Genomic DNA, 22,932 nt, shown 5'->3' on the forward strand with positions numbered 1-22,932 from the left:
GTACAAAGGTAATTCCAGAAACAGCTTATCCGCTCAAAATTAAATGAATGAAAATCAAGGAAAATAAAAGCCATAGTTTAAGTATGCTGCTGGCATTGTGTTGTTGTCTTTTGTCAGCTTAATTTCCTTACATTTACTGGGGAGGAGAAGTGGAATTATTCCAAAACTAATGAAGTTGCCAGACGTTGCTTCAGTTGTTTAAATGTAACATTTTATCTTACAGACACAGGCTTGGGAATTAACATATAATTTTAATTACATTTTAAGACATATTAAAAACATACTTTGCTTGTAGTTATAATTTGCATCTGGATAAATTATAATAGCTTATATAAGATTACCATTCATGAGCTGTATTAGCAGGTCTCAAGAGCTATGTTTGTTCTTATATAATTTACTAAATTTGATTTACATGTAGATAGTAGATTAGATCTTTTTGATGGGTTAGTCGCACCAGTTATGTTGTATGCATTTGAAGTCTGAGAAAACTACATGCAAAATTCCTTGAATAAAATATTGTTCATTTTTAAAGTTAAGCTACACAAAGCAAGATATCACCTACTTCAAAAAAAATCTTGTTGGGACACAACTCAAACTCATATTTACGTTGAGTGGCAAACTCTGCACACAGATCATCCTGAAGTGGAGGTCAAACATCCAAGTGAAGTAACATTAAAGAAAATCACATATTTGAGTTGAAGGGAACTTAAAAATGTTCATCTCTTCTTAAAAAAAAAACACTTTAATCAGTTTATGACCTTACTGGTACATAAACAGCGGTTGTTGAAATAGTGTAAGTTTAAAATAATGTCTGCAAGTCGTCTAATCCAATGTTTTTCCTGATGTGTATTGGCCTAATTAATGTAGGAAACATACTGTGAGGACCAAAAGTAAAAGATGTGACTGTTGCATCAGAGGAACAAGCTGTAGGGCGCATAGTGTTTGCTGCCATCTACTGTGACAACAGTGTTACTGCACTGTTGCCATGACACCACCTATAGCATCATCATTGTTGGACTTCTGTGTAAACAGAGCTTTTCTTATCTAGAGACCACATAACAGTGGAGTCACTGACTGAAATAAACAAAAAATAATCTCAAAGGTTTGTTTTTAGTACAAATAATACAATATTATGAACGTATTCAAAGAGATAATTATGCATTCACATGTTTTCTTTTTGGCCCTTGTGTTGACTCAAGTTACAGCTGGTTTGTTTTAGCTTGCAGCCAGTTCATAGTCAGGTGCTTAAGCAGAGGTCGTTCGCCAACATTTTATGTGTTTGTTTGTTTTAAAGTCTTATAAAGAAGTATACCTTTGGAAATAGCTAACAAATAAAGCAATTGATCTGATATGAGCTGGCTAAAGGAATTATATGAATGGCAAAAATGTAAAATATATGAATGCATCAATAAAGTGATGAACATTTTTACTAATTCATATTTAATTAGATTGGAAAATTGAATTACAAATAACCAAATAAAACAATTGTTTGTTTTTTAAAAAAGACTTAAAACTCCATTAATTACTACCACAGTAAGGTGAAATTTATAAATCAATGTGACAATACAGCTTATAAAAGGTAAATAAATAGCTAAATTCACAAATAAATTTAACAATAACATTTTCAATAAGGAATTTAATCACAATTTTAATGCAGATTATTTGCTTTTGCAAATAAAAAATAGGGGAGAAGAAATGCATATTGAAACAGAAAAAGAAGATATAACAAGAGCTATATTATTTTTTATCAGTTGAACATCGTCATTTGGTCACAGTGGATACAAACAGTGAATATGTTTGTAACTAGTTCCTCCACAGAGTCTGTCATGCAGTGGTAAACAGGGGATCTGGTGGGTTAAATAACCACCAAGCTAATACTCATGAAGGTGCTTGGTACAATATTTCCCATTCAGGTTAATATAGTACATCAAGGGTCAGGGAGGGAGATCAGCCACCAGGTCTTTACAATAAAGAGATGGTTGTGGTACAGGAGGTCAGATATCCAGCCAAGCTCTCCACTCCTGAATAAACCACAGGAGGCAGTCCATTCAAACAGCCATGCTGCTCTAAGTGTGGTCCACTGCCACTGTTCTCGACCTGGTACTCCGCTTTACATCGACCGACAGCAGTCACCTCTGATGTCTGACTGACAGGAGGTGTGACCTGCAGGCAGCTTGTCTGGACGTGGGAGTACTGCAGGGCAGGTGTAGTGGACAGGGCTGCTGTGGTAACTTGTGGATCCGACACCAAGCTGTCCTTCCTTAACTCCTCCCACATGCTACCTAAAACCAGAGGGGAAATTTCAGGTGAGTTTTGGAGAGTACCACAAATACTTGTTCAGCAGTAAACAGTATAATGCTGATGTCATATAACAATGAACTACCTAATGATTTCACTGTTGAAAGATAGAAAATAAATTCACTTCATGCTCCTTTATCACTTTGTCTCACATAAATCATTTTATCAGCAGTTATATTGCTATTTATTGATGCCTCTTTCCAACGCCTGATATTTTCATACAATATAACACTTTATTATTTACAAAAAAACAATTAATGTCCAGGTCCATGGATTAAACACTAAATATCATGCTCTGAGAAACTGAAGATGTGAAAGCACAACGTGATGGCAGGTGAAGAGTCTTTACTGGAATGTGCAAAACAAGGCAAGCAAACCAGGTAGGCAATGGTACAAAGGGGTAGCAGGCAGATTCACAGGCAGCAACAGGAATCAGGCAGGTATGCAATCTAAGGTGTAGAGCCCTTGGCAAGGAGCAAGAAGACTGTCTGCCAACTAGCGAGTGGAAACAGAGAGGTTTATACAGAGGGGATGATTAGGTAAGTGGGAACAGGACAGAGGAGACTAGCCGGGTGTGAAATGACATGAGAGTTAGTGACAATGAAAACAGAACTGGCAAAAACAGATGGGATGTGACACTACAACACAAGACACTACAAGAAAAACATGAGAAGAAACAAATTAAAAATCTTTCAGACAACAGATTTTCAACAGATTTTTCTTTCATCCAGATGGTTCGAGGGGACTTTGAGAAGAACTGTGGGAGAGTTTTGATAATGCACCTCCTGCTTTTGTCAAAGATCAGCAGGTGGGTTTTTTTCTGGAAAATCAAATTAGCTTTGTGACTTGAATGTAACTGTGAAACATGAGAGGTAACTAGGGTTAGGCTGCCTTGCAATTGCAACTCTAGTCACATTATTTCTACTTGGAAGATATTTTGAAATGTCACAGTTGGAAAACACAGGCGTAAATGATAAGATGAATGACGGCTGAATCCCATTTGGCTGCTCCACTTTCAGGGTCATGGTGGCTCACTGACGTGGCTCACTGACGTGGCTCACTGGGAAACCTAAATGACACTGACCCATAATTCGTGTTTTTAATTACACTTTCGCTCTAGCTGCTCAAAAGTCTGGTTTAAGAGCAACCAAACGTGGTTTCTTGCTGGGAGCGAGTGGTGGTGATTGTCGCTTGACAGGAGCTTTGGACAATATTGATACAGGAGGTTATAATATGTTTCAGAGTAGCGCTACGTCTTCAGGGCAGATTGAAGGCTTCAGTGAGTTGCTATCGTAAAGTAACAAAAAGATGGACCGGGGCTAGCTGGTTAGCGTGCTAACTTCAGTAGAAGACGTGATACAGACAAGAGTTAACATTGGCGTTGCTTTCCATTGCTGGAGACAGCTCTTGGTGAGTAAAGGTACGTTACTTCTAGGCTGGTAAATGAACAGCTGTTAATGCTAATGCTAGCTATGTAGCAATAGCAAAACTTACAAATAGCTCATTTAAAGAAATTTGACATATATAGTGAGTGAGATATTTATCAGGTGGACTATAAATTTTGTAAATGAGTCAGTTTTTCTAAATGACCTAAACATATCTATCTATCATTTCTACACTTCAAATTCTTGTTACTTTTCACGCAACATAAACTTATACCAATTATACCGATCCTAATTATTAATTATCTTGTAAGCTAATATTCTCTGATAATGTCAGCCATGGCAATACATCAGTTGATATATTAAGTGATTATTTGCAGAAGTTGGATGAAGTGTCGTACACAGCCTGATTTTCTCATTAGACTGCCACAGTGAAAGCTCATGTGGCTGCTTGGTTTTCTTTGGCACCGTCATACCTTGCAGCTGCAGGTCAATCAGACTGGGGTTGAGTGTGTCAATGTCATAAATGGCATCTCCTTCCAACATCAAGTCCTGCATGCTCCTGGGGCCAACACTGTACTCATCCTGCATGGCAGAATTGTAAACTGGTGGCATCTTCCCAGCCATGGGGGAGTTCAGGCCTCCTGATGGGAAGCCTGCTGCAGGTGGGTGTCCACAGGGTGAGGACAGGGTGAATGAGTTGCTGGGGTGAGCTGCAGCGGGGGGAAGGTAGCAGGGTTGCTGAGGCTGAATATGGGCATACTGTGGGCGCCGAATGGGTTGGCAGGGTGATCGAAGCTGCGCTGGGCTGCAAGATGACGAAGTGGTGCCGTAGACTGGGGATACTCTGGATGAGAGGGCTGGGCTGGTGTAAGGTGGCAAAGACCTGAGCTTGTCCGGTCTTTCTCCCAGTAAACGATTGAGGTCTTCTGTGGAAAGAGAGTGTATCAAATAATAACTGAATCAAATAATGAAATTACCATCCAGCTTTGAGTATTTATGATTTGATTTAAAGTAACGGTCAGATCAGCAAATTAATGGTAAAATCCGTACACTCCTGTTCTTTAGTTATGGTGACTTGTGATGCATTTAGGGGACCCACCTGGCCTCGCCATGCTCCTGCGAACAGTGATGGGGTCTTTGCGTCGCCACTTGTGCAACTCCTCCTGCATCTTCTCCACCTTGGCGGGATTGAGTGCCCACAGACAGCCTTTACGAGACGATGTTCCATTTTTGTTCTCCACCTTCTCAAAGCATTTGTTCAGGGAGAGGTTGTGACGCACTGAGTTCTTCCACCCATCAGGAGCTGTCTGAAACCAAAGAGGATAGGCTTAATGTAGAAGAGTTGAAGAAAAGGGTTAAAGAAGCGGCTCTCAAGCTTTGTAATGCCGTGTCAATTAATTCATTTTACTATAGGAAAAGTAGGGAGCACAACCAGGTGGGCAAACTGGACGTATCAAATCGTTTTCAATATAGAATGTGAGAAAATAGTGAAAAACGTCCCATGAAATCCCAAAACACTGAATAATATATGACACACATAAGATAAAGAAAATCATCAAATCTCACATCTGAGAAGCTGGAACCAGTGAATGTTTGGCATTTCTGCCTCAAAAATGACTAACAGGATTAATCAGATTATCATAAATGGTTGCCAATTTTTTGCTACCTGAGTGCATCTAAGTGGCCATGCATCAAATTAGACAACATGCTTCTTCCATCGATGTATCTCAAAAATCACAGATTTTGCAAAATACATCTGACTTTCCTCAGAGTATCACGATATTATCTGGCTCATATATTTTATGGCCCCACGGCCTGTGTTTAATGTGAAAGGCAGCTGTTTGGACAGCAGCCATCTATGAAGTGCATTCTTGAATATAAATGTCAAGTCTTTCCATAGGTGAACTTAGTTGTGGTGAGTAAGGGTTCAAACAGAGGTCCAACCCTACAGCTGCATGCGCACGCTTCATCAATATTAAATCACAAGGGTGTGTTATATAAGCATGTTTTACCCTACCATTTCAACTAAATGAAATGTTTATATCTGTCTCTATCTGCAGCAGTCCCATAACCTGCCTGCACACACACACACACACACACACCACACACACACACACACACACACACACACACACACACACACACACACACACACACACACACACACACACACACACACACACACACACACACACACACACACACACACAGGCAATATTAAACAGATACAAGAATGCCCTTCATTTTACTCCCAGTGCCAGCCTCATGCCTTAACAGGTTCCTGTCCAGCTGGTCCAGAGCCACCCAGCTGCAGGTGTAGAGCACTGCTGCTTAAAGAGTGTCATTAATCATTACAGGGATATTATGGGAGTAATTAATGTCAGCTACAACACAGATGTGGTTTAAGGAAATCTTTTACTAACAATAGAACCCTGGGTAAACTTGAACGTCAGCCCTTTGGCTACAGAGGAGAGATTATTGACTGCACTACAGAAACTGCACACACACACACACACACACACACACACACACACACACACACACACACACACACACACACACACACACAAACAGAGTGTCTTATATACCAACCTGAAAAGGTGAGGTCCCAAATGTCAGCTCAACAGATAAAGATGAAGACCAATAAAAAAAATCAAAAAGCTCAAATAGTTCAACAAATTTTAAAATAACTTGCACAGGAAAAATTGACCATCATGACCACCATACATCATTCCTCTGATGGGATGCTTTGGCCCTGTGTTTTGGTCTGAACTGGATGGGGATCAACAATATCACTGCAACACTTGTGGTTCAAACTTGTTGCTATAGGGCTACTTATATTTTGTCATATTTCAAACAAAACAGTTGTGTTTATTAATTGTACCTGTTGAATTTTGTTTTTTTTTCCAATTTAAAAAAATTAAATAAAGGTATTAGGCCTACTGCAGGCATCATACTTTTTATGCCAAGAAAAAAGGCAAGGCAAAGCAAAAAAAGCTCACTTTTCTGCCATATGATTCAGTATCTCTTATTCCAAATTTTTTGGTAGTAAAATTTAAAGAGTTACCTCTCAAAGAACCCAGGATTATGGCAGTAATCAAGATGGTTAGAGAACAGTACCCTTTTTTATTTTGGGTATGTCATTTTTGGGTTTATCCACAAAAATTGAAGGGTCAATACCGGGGAACAGCAGGGGCTACAGAAATGTGGGCTTTAACATCTCCAGCACACTGACGATACTATGGTAAATGTACTGTGCTTACATAGCGCTTTTCTAGTATAGGCGACTCAAAGCTCTTTACAACACAAGCCTCATTCACCCATTCACACACATTCAAACAGCGCTTATTTCCTTCATATATCGGTTGTCTACCACACTCAAACAGACACTGATAATATTTCAGGGTCAGTTTGGAGTTCAGTATCTGCCCAAGGAAACTTCATATGCAGACTGGAGGAGCTCGGCATCCAACCACCAACCTTCAGATTAGTAGACAGCCCACCCTACCGCCTGAGCCACAACCGCCTCAGTTGAGGAATTCTTTAAAGATCAAAACTTTTGGGAGAGGTGCAACTACGGAGGAAACATGTTAGCCAGAGTCCTATGTAATAACACAACATACAATCACAAGAGCCATTGGTATATTTGTAGTACTGTACAGATTTTGACCATACAAAAGTCCAAACTTTTTTTATAATTATTTCTGCTTGTGCTTCTGAAGAGCATGAGGTTAAACTCAGTTGTGTGTGATAAAGAAAACATGTATTGTGGTACCTTGAAATATGGGAAGTGTTCAGTCATGAAGCTGTAGATCTCACTGACTGGCAGACTTCCTGTTTTACTGCTCTTCAGAGCCATGAAGATCAAGATACTGCATTGATGAAGGAGACATATTTACATTAGCACTTCCATTTTCTAGCAAAAACGTAATGCCATCAGATTAATTTTGAAGGTGATGATCACATAAGAATTCTATACATTGTTGCTTTAAATATGACTACATGGTGACGTGTGATGCAGTATTACCTGTACGAGTAAATGGGCTTGGGAAAGAGAGGCTGTGTGGTGCTCTCCTGGGGAGATTGAGTGGGGAGACTTTGGAGAGAATATTTTGAGCTGTTGGTCTGGTCATTATTAGAGTACAGTCTAGATGAGACCTGTAGAGAACACACACAAACACACACACCATGGTAAAGCTTTCACTGAGAGTGTGGTCATCCAGTAGTTTATGATAATCACAACCACTGCTTCCTGGCAGGTCCACTGCTTTTGAAGCAAACTAGCAAAGATTACTGTGGTTCGCACAGATTATCGTGATACCCTCAACTCATAAAGGTAAACGTTTCTGTGTGTGCCCCTCGCTCACCGGTTGTATAGGGCTCGATGAGCAGTAGGATGGATAGCTTTGAGACAGGAAGCAGGAAGGCGCCCCTGACCCGGCTGGTAGCTCTGGGTACGAACTCTGCAAATGTGAGAAAATAAAAGGAAATTGTTCTGTGTGTGCAAGCATGTTTGTGTGTCTGTGTACCAGTCCTGCTATATGAGGAACAAAGTGTAGTGTATCTTTAACACATTTCTTGTCATTGACTCTGTTTATTCACACTGTTTCTTGTTAAGTCACCCTCCTGGTATCATCTTGTCGTTTTGGACTGCACTAAGCCTTAACTGAAATAACAGGTGAGACTAGTGTACTATAAGACTAGAAACCTGAATGCTGATGTTGTATTGGTCCCAGGGTGGTGGTGCCTCGCTGCTGGAGCTGTATGAACAAGTGTCCGGGCTGAACCCCTCCTGCAGACAGCTGAAGGAAGAAGAGCACTGTTGGAGACACCCTGCATCCGACACTGCTCCATCGCTGAACTGTCGGCGGTACAGGTGGAGGTTGTCAGATTCAGCGGGGCCACGCCCCGGTGCTGGTCCTGACCCTGAACTGTTCCTGTTCACAGCTGCAGTCCTCAGGCTGAAGGTGCTGGTCCCCTGCTGGGTGAAGCAGACATCCCTGCCCTCTTTAGCCTGTGGTGTTATCATTATCACGGTGAATATAAATCATTACTTCATAGATTATGAGATTAATTTAAAATCTACACTAACCCATCAAAGCTAAGAGGATGCAAAAATGCTTTCTAACGGGTCATCACAAGCAAACCTCCTTGTCATATCCACAAAATGGCTAGCTATTTCCAGTCCTTATGCTAAGCTAAGCTAAGCGCCTGCTCATTTTATCTTGATATTCACCATACAGACACAATAGTGGTATCATTCTCCTCCTCTAACTCTCTGCAAGAGAGCAGATATTATTTCCCAAAATGTCAAACTATTGCTTTAAAAGTTAAATACTGTTTGTTCTCCAGGTGTGATTAGTTGGAAAAAGAAAAGAAATTCTGATCAATGGCAGGTAAAAACATTTGTCCTTAAGGCCATGGAAAGTAAAGACTATTGTCAACGTGTATTCAATTCAATTTACAAACACAACCTCCATTTTTAAAACTAATGTCTGACATAGTGGAGTGCAAACAGCAGCTTCAAAGCAGAGTCAGATCTTTTTTACCAGTTTTTCACAATAGAGGTTCTTTTGGGTTCAAAGACCAGTGTGTAGGATTTTGTGGCATCTAGCTATGAGGTTGCAGATTGCAACCGACTGAATACCTCTCCCCTTACCCGTTGCTATCCAAGCTTGCAGGATAAACTATGGTGGCCTTCAGGTAACATAAAAAGGCCCTTTCTAAAGCCAGTGATTGATTTGTCTATTCTGGCCTACTATAGAATGACGCAACATGGCAGGTTCCGTATGTAGATATGAATATGGCTCATACTAAGCTAACAAAAACAAAAACGATTCTTAGTTTCAGGTGCTTATACACTAATGAAAACATAACTAGAATTATATTCTATTTCTGCCAATAGATCCCCCTACATTAAACACCCTGGTCTTATAAAAAGAAAAGCCTGAGGCAGCTCAATACCCGTGATTCTTCCATCTGTTGACAGGAGGTCTCACGGGGCTCACAGGTGTGTAGGTTGGCCTGGGGGGTTGATGTTTGAGACCTGCTGCTGGGGGAAAATGTCGAGGAGTCTGACATTGTGCACAAGGATCTTCTCCTGTGAAGAGATGAAAAACAGGGTCAGTTGGATTTATTTTTAATTTTTTTATAAGTGGCATTTGGTCTAATATTCATAACGTGGCATTTTCCAGGCTGATGATGCATCTTGTCACTGATTGGCCCAGCAGGGGTCTGTATAATTTGCTTTAGATGATACATTATTAGAAATATAGTCAGTATCAATTCAAATCAAAGGGCATGCAAAACTGTTGAAGCAATAGTTTGATGTTTTGGGAAATACTTTACTTTCATGCTGAAAGTTAGATGAGAGGACTGATACCTGTATGATAGGTACAAAGCTTTTTTTTTAGGCTAGCTTAACTTAGCTTAAAGACTGGGAACAGGAGGAAACAGGTAGCAAAGGTGATGAAGTGCACCTACTAGGACCTCTATTGCTCTCTAATTAACACAGTATCCTGGTGGTTTAATTCATACAAAAAAGTGTAAAAATTTCCCCCTTTCCAAATTTTGATGCTAAGATACCTGCTGCTACCAATAACTTCATATCTTTTAAGACAGACATGAGATTTTCATCTAACTCGCCACCAGAAAGAGAATAAATGTATTTTTCAAAATATTCATCTTCTCTTTTAAAGTAGGGAAACTAGAGAAGAGAGGAAAATACAATTTGATTTACACAAATAACATAACATAACAGGAAGCAAATCTTAAGTGTTTAGATGAAGATTAAGTTGTTGTCACTGCTTCTTTGAGATCATATTTACTGAGTCATTATTCATCTCTAAATCTCTGACAGTATCAATGCAGGCATGGGAACAGTAAAGTTCATTTTCAGTACTAGTATATTAAAACTCCAAGGTTTGACATTAATGGACGTGCCTGAGACAGGGGAAGAGGTGTTATCTGATCCCGGCGACGGAGGTGAGAGACACGTGGCCCCCGTTCCAGTAATGGTAACCTCAACCCTGACATAAACCAAGCTCATTAAAACTGCCAACAAACCATGGCTGTTAGGTCACATAAAGCCAAATAATGCTGACAGAGGGATCGACCTCTTCTTTAATGTGTGTGTTTGAGTGAGTGAGAGAGAGAGGGAAGTAGCAATCGTAGCTCTTTCTGTTCGGATCAAAGGAGGCTAAAGTGTCAAGGTGAAAGTTGAGAGATTGCCTTTTCACCACTGTGGCAACAAATCCTCTCATCTGCTTGACAGACACGCTGCCACCAGCCAGAACAGATGCACTTACAGTAAGAAAAGTAGAAACTTCAGCAGTGGAGATGAGTGTGTGTGTGTGTGTGTGTGTGTGTGTGTGTGTGTGTGTGTGTGTGTGTGTGAGTGAGTGAGAGTGGGTACATGCATGTGTGTGTGTGTGTGTGTGTGTATGTTCAGCCTTCTCATCATAAAGACATTAAAGAGCATTAGAGAGCATTAAAAGTGAGCAGTGAACTGATCTTTTTGGCTGTTTTAGTCCCTGAGACGAGCCGTGGATGCACAGCTTTAACACATACAGATGTAGCTCAAGGTTGTGTGCAGCACATGTATTAACATCACATTCGAGTTACTGAGCCAAGCATTCATTTGACAACACTTATCATTGTTCCGAAGGTATTTCCATGTAACTTGAGGGAGGTGTTAAAAATCTTATTTCATCATGCAGCAGACAACATTTTTTTGTGTTCACATGATTAGAAACCATGTGTTTGAGGAGTTGCAACCCGTCCGTTCAGAACTGCATTAAATCTTGTCAAACGACTAATGTTGACAGGTATTTATTTTTGGAAATTTGGATGCAATCATTTTTGGCAAATCATAGAGAATATGTATTATGGTTTTAGTAATGCTGACCAGTATAAGCAGGAGAAGACAGATGCACGTTTGATGCTTCATATAAGGTCTTTATGTGTTTAATCTGTTCAATCTAAGTTCATCCATAGGACCAAAAGAGGGTATTTTGTACTAAAAGGTTGTAACTTTGGAAGACATTTGATTTATATGACTCTGACTGCTGAAGCCTGATATTATCTTGTATCAGTAATAATAATAAGCAAATATTATAATATGTGATATTGTAGCACTGACAGGGGAGGTTCTGCCACCTAATGAGTACTTTTATCTAAGTTCATTTGGCTGATTACACTTTTTAATCTATAACCTAAGTAAAATTTTGAATGCCATTGAAATGGTAGATTGCAAAGATTTTGGCACAAACTAGAAACTCCACAGGAAAGAAGTCTGTCTGTCTTTTATGTTCATGTTGGTCAAACTCTACATAATTATTTTTTGTACTAAGATTAGTGTATTTTGATTTATTTGATGATCACCAGATTCTTAACTATAAACTCTGTCTGGAGGTTTCATTGTGTAAAGGGTTCCTCCCTTCAAATGTCACGTGCAGAGTTAGTATCCTAATATGCAAATGAGGCAGAACCAAAGGCAGTGACAGACAAGCCGAGAGCTAAACAGCCCAAGTGAAAGTCAACAAGCTATAGACAATACAGTGTACACTGTGGTCACAGTATAGTAGCCTTTCACTCAATCTGCTTGACATGTGAGATTTGAAGCCCTGGCTATGAATAAGTCCAATGTTTCATATTGTGCAGTGTGTTTTGGAACATTTTTGATGTGACCTTTCTGCCTTGCTGAGGAATCTCAAAACTAAAACAAAGTACTTTTACAACTACACCCAGTAGGGCGTACGATGCAGATATTTCTCATCATCTGTGATAAAATCTGACATATGACCTAAAGTGACTCACACTTTCAAGGTTTAACATGTACATATTGTTTCACATGTACCAAATCTGATTACCATCACTGATTGGATGATGTGAATGAAAATTCAGCAATTTCAACTTTTTCAACTCCAAAAACAATTCTAAGGAGTTGTGGTGACACAATATTATATTGGTTCTTTGTGCATTGATAAATGAAATTCCAGCTGTGGTAACATAATATTAAATCACCAAGTTAATTCATTAAGTTCCCTTCCATTTAACATGCACAGGAAAATTAAACAAAGACAGCGCACTGATACAGCAAACATTTTATAAGCACACTAAAGGGAAGTGTCAAGTCATTTTCAAACTATCTCTTACATGCAGGAAGACGTCTTTGTGTATGGCCTTCTTGTAACTTTTTTAGAGATGTTGGGCAAAATCATCTAAATGATGGAATATCATGTAGATAACAATACTTTTAATTACATGTACCTGTCTCAAACATTGTGTATTTTAGAGGTTTTATCAATTTGAATTCAGTTTACTTATTTTTAAGTATTTAAATCTGAGAGTGTACTCTCAAGGTGTTAAGACAAATAACAGTAATGTTTTTGGCTAAAGGAATCATTATTTTGTGAAATTCTAACAATCAGTTTATCTCATGTGAATTTACCATATATAACAACACTATCAACACTGACCGATCCTTGAATTTGGTCCACAAGGTAAGAAAAGAGTGGCCCACCTGAGTGTAACCAGTGAGGCTGACAGGAACCAAAGTCCTTGAGGGAATCAATTTCCCAAAGTGTTGTGCTTGGCTAATGGGGCGAATATTTGCACAGAATCCAAACTATCAAAATGGGTTTTATGAAGATTCATCACCATCAGATTTGCTGAGTTATTTGTACCCAAAGTGTAAAATATTAAATACATACGCAAAACAATACAAAAAAAGTTGCAGGTCAGATCACAGATTACTGTATTTGTATTTCATGATGTTTGTCAGCATGTGGTATATTTACATTGAGGTTAATTGCCTGTTTCTTGAACTTCATTTACAAAGGTCAGTGTACTGAGTGACCAGAGTAATGGTGACAAAATGTTGTAACAGTGGAAAAACTAATGCATCACTTTGGCTTTTTACAGGTTGTTGACCTAAAAACACTCTGTTGATACACTGTAAAATATCATGCAGGAATCTATTGGAATTAACTTATCTTTTATTTGTAATATATAGGTAAATAAAGTGTTTTAGTAATTATAAGTTAATTCAACTTATATATTTTCAGACCATTTCAGATTTTATAAATGAACTTGTGAATGACTCGAACTGCTGAAAATCAAGTTTCTGAAGAAACATCATCAGCATATTAGCAGACTCTCCAGAGACAACTCAGTGTTGTAGTCTGATGGAAAGTTGCTATGTGTCTTGAAAACATGTTAAATTTAGTCATTGTTGTTCCTTCTCATAATAATAACCACAACGAGAACCATGATTGAGGCTCTTATCAAATTCAGTCCTTACTCCCCTACACAACTCAAGGTGTTATGTTTGTCTGCCAAATAACGAACTGACTCTTCAAACTGAGAAAATGTACAAATCTGTCTGGAATATTTGTCAGATTGACTTACCACTTAGGTTTATATTTTCAAAACTTACACAGTGACTTTTAACTATTGACGCAACCTAGGTTCAGTTTTTTTTTTAATTGAACCAGCTTAAAATGATTTACAGTGATGTTACTGTGACTAAGCACATAGCTTGTAGAACTTAATTTTAAATATCAAAGAAGAAAATAGTCATAACAACTTAATTTTTATGTGTAATCAACTTAAAAATACTGATTTTCCATCTATGGAAAATACAAGTGTAAGGCTGCTCACACCTCATCAGTGACAATTTCCAGGATCACAGTGCAGCTATCAGCACATTATCTACATGTTTCTCACCACAAGCTCAGCTTTACACATGTTTATGTCTATGATGATTATCAGAAGACAAAAGCAGGTTTATCTAGTCATCTTAAGAGTAACTGTCAAGATAATATGCTGTCAGTGACATAAGAAGGCTGCCACTCAAAGTTCATGGAGGGTAAACAGCAGTCAACACTTACGGCAGTGTCAACAGCTTCAGTAAAGAGCAGTACAGTGCTGCATTGTCTCTCGTAGTTACTATATAAACATGAGGTAAAATGAATGTATATTGGAGTAAAAACAGCTTAACTGTTTCAAACGAACTCACCTAACCTTTAACTCTGAACTGCCCTCTCTCTCCTCTGTGGATTTGTAGTTTCAGTCAGATATTCTCACTCAGACCTGTAATCTTGGTCCACATCCTTTCCTTTCCCTCATGGATCCGTACACCTCCAGCCCCTTCACCCTGACAGTGAGGCACTTCAATTAGATTGACTGTCTAAATATGTACGGAAGTGGTTGATGGGCTGGTTTCAGATTTTGGCAGCTCGGAATATCATCCTCATACTGTTTGTGTGTGTGTGTGTGCGTGTGCGTGTGTCTGTGTGTGTCTGGCCCTTGTCCAGGCTAGCCCAGCAATAAGATATACAGAAAGAAAAACCTGCTGCAACAGGTTCCAAAAGATCTACTGGTGTAGTCATTGGCAGCTGGCAGCGCTCTCTTCCTCCTTCTATCAGTCTTTCTTTGCCTGACTGAATGGTTACTTGTGTGAATGGGACATAAGATACACTACTGATCACAGCCAGTGGCAAAGTTCGAGCGGGCTTGGTGCCCTGGTTTCTGAGCTTGCCCATGGCAAAGGCTGTCTTAAATGTGATCTAGTTCCACTACTGCAACTGTTGCGCATAATATTCAAAGTAAGTGCACAAGTACCATTTGAACGTGCAAGAGTACATGCACCTTTAAAGCTGGAGAAAACCACAAAGAAACACAAAGCGATGGCTACTCTGGTAAACAGAAGCGGCCAGTGTGAAAATTCTAGTCCATCAGTAGTTAATGTCACAACTAATGGACATGACCACCAATCAGGTTGTTGTGGTCTGCTGGCTGTGAAGTTAAACTTATTTCAAAACCATCAGGCAGTTCCTACAAACGTCTTAAGATACTCCATGGTGATGTCTCTCAAAGAATTAATTTTTTCTTGAGAAATTTTAACTTGCGTTCTTTTCTGAAACCTTTATGGTGAAAGTATGAGGCTTGAAGAGTAAGGAAGGACGAGAAATAGAGGAGAAAGTGAGAGAGGGAGAGGGAGTAGAGGTATGTCAATACAGGTACATTCCTATCCTATCCTCCCGATGAACCAAAAAAACATCAGCGCCCTTAGCTCGTAGCTATACCTTGAACAAACCCTGTCCTCAGCGAGAGGGTGAGGCAGAATGACAGAGAGACAGAGGATTAATTACATATTGAATAAACTCTTGAGTTACAGTCCAAGGCCTCTGCAGAGCAAGGCTACTGCCGAAGGCTCTTTCTGCCAAAGATGGAGTTTTTGAGGAGGGTGTAATGAGGGAAGAGATTCCAGAAGGCTCTTTGGTGAAAGTCTCATTGTCTTCTGGGAAATAATTGCCCCAGTGCTCAGGGGTTCTCAGTTGCAATATCATGTTTTGCAGAGCTGATACTGACCCTTTATAATTCAAAAGCACTGAAGCTGTGTTTCTCTATACCGCTCTAAACATCAAGGGTCAGTAGTGTTAGGCACAAGTCAAAGTTTTAACACTCCTGATCTCAACCCAGGACACTAATAAACCTGAGACAGTTTTATATGTCCGTCTAATCTTGGGAGTCACACCCAATTTTAGAAAATTCAAATCTGATTCATGACTTTATACTGAACAAAAACAAGGGAATAATTTATGACATAGTGACAGCTAACTGTCAGTGGAGGTCATAATCACACTGATGACTCACAGGTATTGGAGTACTTTATATTCTGCAATATGCAAATCAGCTTCTGTCATTCAAGAGTAATTTCAGCATGGTGACTCATCCACTCGGTTGTTTTGATTCATCTCTCTGGATCTGCAGTAGAATGAATTTAGAATGATCAGCTTGATTTAGGGGCGATAAACTACTGTCTATGAAGTGAAACACTTTGTGAAGCATTTTGTTTGTCTGACCTCACATGACACAGCAGGCACTACAGCTGATGGAAAACACCTGCTGCTACATCACTGACGAGATGTTGTCAATGTGCTTGGAAGCATCCGATACAAATGACATTTACATGCCACAACTGCCCTTCAACAGTTGTTGTATTTTCTGTTTAGTGGTTACCAAATGTTAGCATGCTAACAAGCTAATCTAAGATGGTGAACATGGTAAACAATATATCTGCTGAACATTGTCTAAGTGCAGCCTCACAGAGCTGCTATGAAACTCTGTGAAACTGCTGTGCTGTTTTTGAGATATGTCGATGTATATTTGAATTTGAATTGTGGCCTGGTGTTTATCTGTGATGATGTTGGTGCTGTTACACATTGTGCCACCAGTTAGCTGTGGCTGTTTGTCATTATAAGGAATTAAATTGAAGTGTACTGACATGGGAGAAGAACAAACCCCAGGAAAATTGAGCTTTGTTGCGACCCCTTGTCACAGGTTACATGTCTGTCAATGAGATGGCTATTTCATGAAGAATATCCAGTAATTCAGAAGCAATAATTCTGAACATAATGAATTCTGACAAAAAAAATGTAACTTGATTTGGTGAAGCAGAAATATGCTTGTTTTGCTTTCGTAATGTGCCGTCCCATAACCACCCCCCCCCCCCACACACACACACACACGCACACACACACACATACATAATTAAATGTGTGAAGCAACATGTTTTTGAGTCCATTTTAATTGTTTTCATTAGATTACAAACAATTTTAATGATTTTCTCTGATGAAAATATTCATAAGGCTGAAGATGAGTGTAAGATCTAATTCCATATTTCATGTAATCAGAAAGCGTGATTTATGTGTGTCTTTTGAAAACTCAAAGGAAAACATTCAGAGTCCCTGAGGCAGTGAGAGGCAGTGAGATTTATCACTGAATACCTCACAGCTCAGGTTCAGGAATATATAAATTCCGCAATTACTTTGCCTGTCCCAAGGATATTTGATAATAAAATGTGCAGCTGTCTCCTCAAATGACTGTTCTCAGTATGTTATATTCACAATTACCATTTAATCACTGATTCAGGGCCCTTATTAAAAACTGCGTTCAGAAATGCTAGTACAGTCAAGTGGTAAAGCTTTCCAGGGAGTATGATAATTACAGATGGTTATGCATCATATTGATTCAAATCTTGCTACTTCTTGCACAGGGTCAGTAACATGAGTCTTCGACCACATGTACTGCAGCATTACAACATTAAAAGTGGGATGCAACTGACATAAAAACCAATCACATCATGTTTATAAAAATACCTACAGGAATCAGAAGTAAGACAGAAGATATCATCAAAGAAAGATGTTGTCTTACCTCTGATAACAGACATCCATCACACCTTCATTGATTTCCATTACTGTGAGAACTGGTTTAACGAGAGATGGAGTGATAGTTTTTCCTTTGCCTGATGCTGTCTTTCAGTCTTCACCAGAAGAATGGTCGCTAGATTAAACAAAATGTTTTCGATTTTATAACTGCTTACTCTTTTGACCTCTGTGTAATGTAGATTCATGATTTTAAAATCCCTTCTGCTCCAGGCCTTCACATACAGCAGATATATGGACCCCTGCCAAGGAGTTCAATCAAATGTTTCCTATAATTGATTTCCCTTACCTCTAATCATTTTTGCATTCCTCCCACATTGACCCTTTGAAGGGATTTTCTGTGCTCTTGGATCTCTTTAAATCAGTTGGGAACCCAGCATTCGTAATCCTATGGATGGCAATGAGATTTCAGCCCATTATTAAATTTAACAGTCTCAGTCAAAAACTAGAGTGTACCCTTTAACCTGCAGTCTCTCTATTCCAAATATTTATTTTCTTGGAAGCTGAATATTCTGTCATTGATAAACAACACAAATTATTTTGAGTAATTAAAGTATTTTCAAAATTACAAGTAGTTAAGTGTGTATGATTTGCTGTAAGCATCCATATGATGTAGGAATGTTTATTCTTCTCTTTAGTGTGAAGATTCTCTCTCCAGCCAACATATATAAGTCCGCAGTCTCTACACTCATTGGACAATGATTACATATGTAACCATCTATTATGTTTAATAACAAGAATGCTTCATACCTGCCCAAATGTAGGAAATGTAGGAATTAAAATATACATTCACATTTGTTCGCAAATAGTTTTCTTTGGTAAAACTTTAGTTTATTATATTAGGATAGTGCAGCACAGTTTATTACAGATGCAATGAGAAGTCACAATATCAATATTTTGCCACAATATATATTTTTTACTGCAATCTGCTTGCGATTGTTTTTCAATATTATGTGTTGTAGGTGAAAAACTAAATTTTTGTCTTGGAAATAAATTATTATTATTAATTATTATCAATCTTCTGCTTTGTTGACTGTGTAGAAGATGATTTATCTAAATTAACTGAACTCGGTTCAGTCAAAACATAAACAAATGGTGCTCCAGTGTTGCACAGCACACCAGGCTGTACTGGCTGGAATACACAAGGAAGTTTGACATTAATAAACTAATACACCTGCTTGCCCAGTCTTCTGTTGGTGGAATCCTGATAAATTAGCAGTTATTGTTTATGTCCCCCTTTTTCTCCCCCGTGTCCATTTTCCTGAGTTCATATTCAAGGAGTTTTGGTGACATTAGCCCAACTGGGAAAGGTATTCAGCTGGAAGATCGCCACACCCCATGTGTTAATGGCAATGTTGACGGTTATGACTCCAAGAAAGTTCAGAATGAATCCAGCCTTGGCCTGGAACAACCAAAAAAATTATACAACATGAACAAAATGATATTTGGACCTTTGTCCAGTGTTTTGTCAGCACATTCAGAATAGGTCTTATACTAATCTAATAATATTGATACCAATTTCTCGAGCTACTGGGCCATGTATATGTTGCATTTGCTGCTCAGTCTGCCTGAGTTCTGTTTCCATGGTAATATTCAGAATATTGTGTGTATAAAAATACATAATAATGATCAGATATAAGGATTAATATAAGCAGCTTATCTAAAAATTGGATATGAGCCTTTATCCAAACACTGGGTGTATGTCAACACACAGTTTCCGGGTCTCTTTTCTGAAAGGTCTTACCATGTCCATGACTTTAAGGTTGCCATAGGAGAAGGCGATGGCGTTGGGTGGAGTGGCCACAGGCAGCATGAAAGCCAGCGAGGCAGAGATGGTGCAGGGAAACATGACGTACAGCGGGTGTATCTTAATGGCAGTGGCCTGGAAGGACATTCACACAGATGATAATTGGGCAGGTATGATATTAAAGGTCCTTAAGAGTTTTTAGTGCTGCAACAACTCTCTTTATGTCTACAAGCAATAAAAGTTCATAATTCATACTAAGTTTTATACAAACATGTAAGTGCTTTCATTGTTAACATATGCTAATACTGAAAGAAGACAACATAGATGTGATATAACACCCTTGAAAGGCTTTTGCACACTTAGACTAAAGATTTACACTAAGGCCAAAGTAAATTTGTATGTGATGAAGATTATAAGTACTTTTTAAAACAGAGTTGCAAATGATAAATATATCAAAACCAGTCAGGATTTGATATACGCAATGACGTGTCCTGTGGTTATGTTCTCAGTCCTGCTTGTCTAAGAAAGGATTTCATAAAATTGTACTGGCAACATGGTGCTATAACACTGTGTTTAATGCACTGGATGTATGTGAGAGTAAGACTGAGTTAGTCTCTCATTATGTCTCACCATGGAGGCCAGTATTGGCAGAAAGAGAGTGGTGGTGGCGGTGTTGCTGGAACATTCGGTGAACATGGCCACCAGCAGACACAGCAGAATGGAGATGGCAAAGGGTGGGATGCTCTGCAGTGGTATTAGACTTTCTCCCAGCCATACAGAAAGTCCAGATTTCTTTAGGAAGGGTAGGAAAACACAGATCAGCATTCAAACATTTATAGAAAGGATTATCCTCAGAAAAATGTGGACTTGGTCAACTCCATTACCTCACTTCCATGAGCCAATGCAAAACCTCCTCCCAGAAGTAAAAGGATGTTCCAAGGCATCTTTTCATGGACAATGTCCCAACTAAGCAGGGGTGAAGGGGCTTCAGTAGGAGCCCCTATTAGAACAAGGACATATAGAGGAGAAGAGTTGAAATCTTTAAAGCTGACAGTTTCTTCTCAGCTAATGGTCAGAATAGTCATAAACAATGATCTATCTTAACTAACTGTATAAAAGTCCAGCTTTTATTGTGTACAGATAAGATGCTGTTACTACAAAGGAGCTCTGTGAAGATAGAAAAAAAGCATGATAAAGTGGCAAACCACCAAGATTCAAGAGTGCATTTGGCAATTTTTTTAAATGTGGTGTTGTTACCGGATTCATACCTTTAAATTAATTATTTTTCTTTTCCAGGGTGAGAAATGGACTTTGGCACCTCAAAGTCTGCATCACACCTTTCACACACAGTGTGTGTTAATCATTGTGTCACTTCTCTGTGTACAAAACACTCTGCTTTTCCAGCTTTTGAGGGGTATTAAAGACCTTGTTGGTTATAGTCAGGAGCAGGACACGCTTAACTTAAGTTACCAAGGGAGAAAAAAAATTGTGGATACAAAAGTAGTTTGTCTAAGGATCTGCACAGCATGTGCTGTTGTACAGGCTTGACCTCGGGGCTATCAGGCTTCAGCACAGGAACGAGTTTGTATAACGTTTATTACAAAGCACTGAATCAGCGAGACGAGTTGTCACGGGCAGTAAAAGTTATTGACTGTATCTTTGTCTGTTGTAGTGCACAGATAGAGAGGACAGAGGAGCTTATAAAACTGCAATCCTGTCGTCATGTGACAGACTTAACATGCCATAAACATAAAATGTGATGCAACAATGAGTGGACACTGTCCATCGGGTTATCCAGACGTGCACATATACCGTAAAGCATGCTTAGTCTGTTTACATCTTTCTAGTGTAAAGGTGTTTACATCAATGCACCTGTTGTACAAGTTCATAAGAACTTATAAGATGACCTACCATCCCTGGACTTCCCACAGCATCTGGGCAAATTGGATGGGATGCAGAAGAAGAGTGCTGACATTAATATGGCCACAGTACCGTCTGTGACATACCTGTTGAGAAACAGCATTTAAAACATCTATTTCACATATTGACATTACAAAAACATTTAATATTGATTTAATTTTGATTTCTAATCATCCAATCAAACACCTGACACTGGACCTCAAAGATGAAACAGACCAGCTAATAATCTGCATTATGGAGACCAATATTCAGTGACTGATAAACCCTTAACAGTTGACCCCACTTTATTTTCTGCACTTAGACAGAGCCAGATTTCCTGGTTAGCTATTCATGTCTTCACTATTTTCACTGAGGAGTCATGGAAAGCTTTATACAGTTATACTCACGGCTTGTCTTTGTTGAAGAGCACAGTGGCCCAGCCGGGTATGAACCCAGGCTCCCTGGTAAACCACAGAAGAACCAGCAACGTGAAGATAACCAGCACACAGCTCTCAGCGAAGCTCATCCTGCCCAACTTTTTGTACTCATCTTTGATTACCTGGTAAGCTTCCCTGTCACTATCGTTCTTTGTGCCACATCCAAAGGACTTTTTCAAGCTGGAATAACACAATATGAAAATCAGTTACTGTTTTCATAATGTGGATGCTTTGGTTATAATAACAACAGAGAATGGCTCCAGTCCATGAAACTTACTTGAAGCCCAGAAACATAAACTGCAGCCACAACCATGACAGAGCAAGCATTAGCACCATGTTGGGGAATGAGAAGCCAAAAAAACTTGCAAAGTTGATTATACCTCCATTTTCTGGGAAGAGTCTGTTATTGATAAAGAAAAAAACACTGAGATCAAAGATCAAACACACGACTGGACTCTGTTGAGAGATGAGCGAGTCTACAACTGCAACCAAGTTATGTTTGTTAAATAATATTGTTTTGTTTCTCTATGGAAGTAAAAATGCATTAGTTTAGACCCACTGCACATACTGCAGTTGTGTGCAAATGCAGATTTTTACAATGAAAAACACAATCATAACAGACATTTTTAGTGTGTTCACATTACATCCAAATAACTTGTCTAGTCCTGTGCTTAACCTGATGGACTTTTACCCTAACAGAAGCCTTGTCTAATACATTCCTAGATCTCAACAATGCAATTTGTGGGTAAAATCAGGAATGTTAGTCAAAACTACAGGGGAACTCCATGGCTGTGAGTTAGAAAGTTCTGGCTGATTTCCACAGACTAGGTCTAATCCTGAATTCAACAGAATTTTGTTATTAGTCCACAAGCAGAAAATGAATATACATCCAAGAAATTTGCCCATATATGTGTGTGTGTGTTGTGTTTATTTGC

General features: G+C 39.0%; 2 protein-coding genes across 6 annotated transcripts in view; both read right to left on the minus strand.

Annotated features, from left to right (window-relative positions):
• Nucleotides 1-18,006, minus strand: foxn1 (forkhead box N1). 3 transcript variants are annotated; one of them, XM_056373265.1, is made up of 9 exons: nt 17,904-18,006; nt 9,648-9,783; nt 8,392-8,664; nt 8,051-8,146; nt 7,711-7,841; nt 7,459-7,555; nt 4,783-4,990; nt 4,157-4,606; nt 1-2,282 (listed from the first exon to the last, which is right to left on the minus strand). In XM_056373265.1, exons 1-9 carry the CDS (start codon nt 17,942-17,944, stop codon nt 1,963-1,965), a joined length of 1,752 nt encoding a protein of 583 aa, XP_056229240.1. In that variant the 5' UTR covers nt 17,945-18,006; the 3' UTR covers nt 1-1,962. The 3 variants fall into 3 exon arrangements, with proteins under 3 accessions (XP_056229240.1, XP_056229239.1, XP_056229241.1); XM_056373264.1 differs by having other exon boundaries at nt 4,157-4,609; XM_056373266.1 differs by lacking the exon at nt 17,904-18,006 and adding an exon at nt 14,704-14,826 and having other exon boundaries at nt 4,157-4,609.
• The window catches only part of LOC130167263 (solute carrier family 13 member 2-like), a 17,640-nt gene continuing 11,967 nt past the window's right edge, over nt 17,260-22,932 (minus strand). For all 3 annotated transcript variants that reach the window (XM_056373261.1, XM_056373262.1, XM_056373263.1), the window contains 7 exons: nt 22,275-22,397; nt 21,968-22,177; nt 21,573-21,667; nt 20,546-20,661; nt 20,292-20,453; nt 19,659-19,796; nt 17,260-19,316 (listed from right to left, as the gene is read on the minus strand). In XM_056373261.1, coding sequence (XP_056229236.1) covers nt 19,188-19,316; nt 19,659-19,796; nt 20,292-20,453; nt 20,546-20,661; nt 21,573-21,667; nt 21,968-22,177; nt 22,275-22,397 — 973 coding nt within the window. In that variant the 3' untranslated portion in view covers nt 17,260-19,187. The remainder of the gene's footprint in view (nt 19,317-19,658; nt 19,797-20,291; nt 20,454-20,545; nt 20,662-21,572; nt 21,668-21,967; nt 22,178-22,274; nt 22,398-22,932) is intronic.

This window comes from Seriola aureovittata, chromosome 4 (assembly GCF_021018895.1).
Source record: "Seriola aureovittata isolate HTS-2021-v1 ecotype China chromosome 4, ASM2101889v1, whole genome shotgun sequence".
Taxonomy (NCBI): domain Eukaryota; kingdom Metazoa; phylum Chordata; class Actinopteri; order Carangiformes; family Carangidae; genus Seriola; species Seriola aureovittata.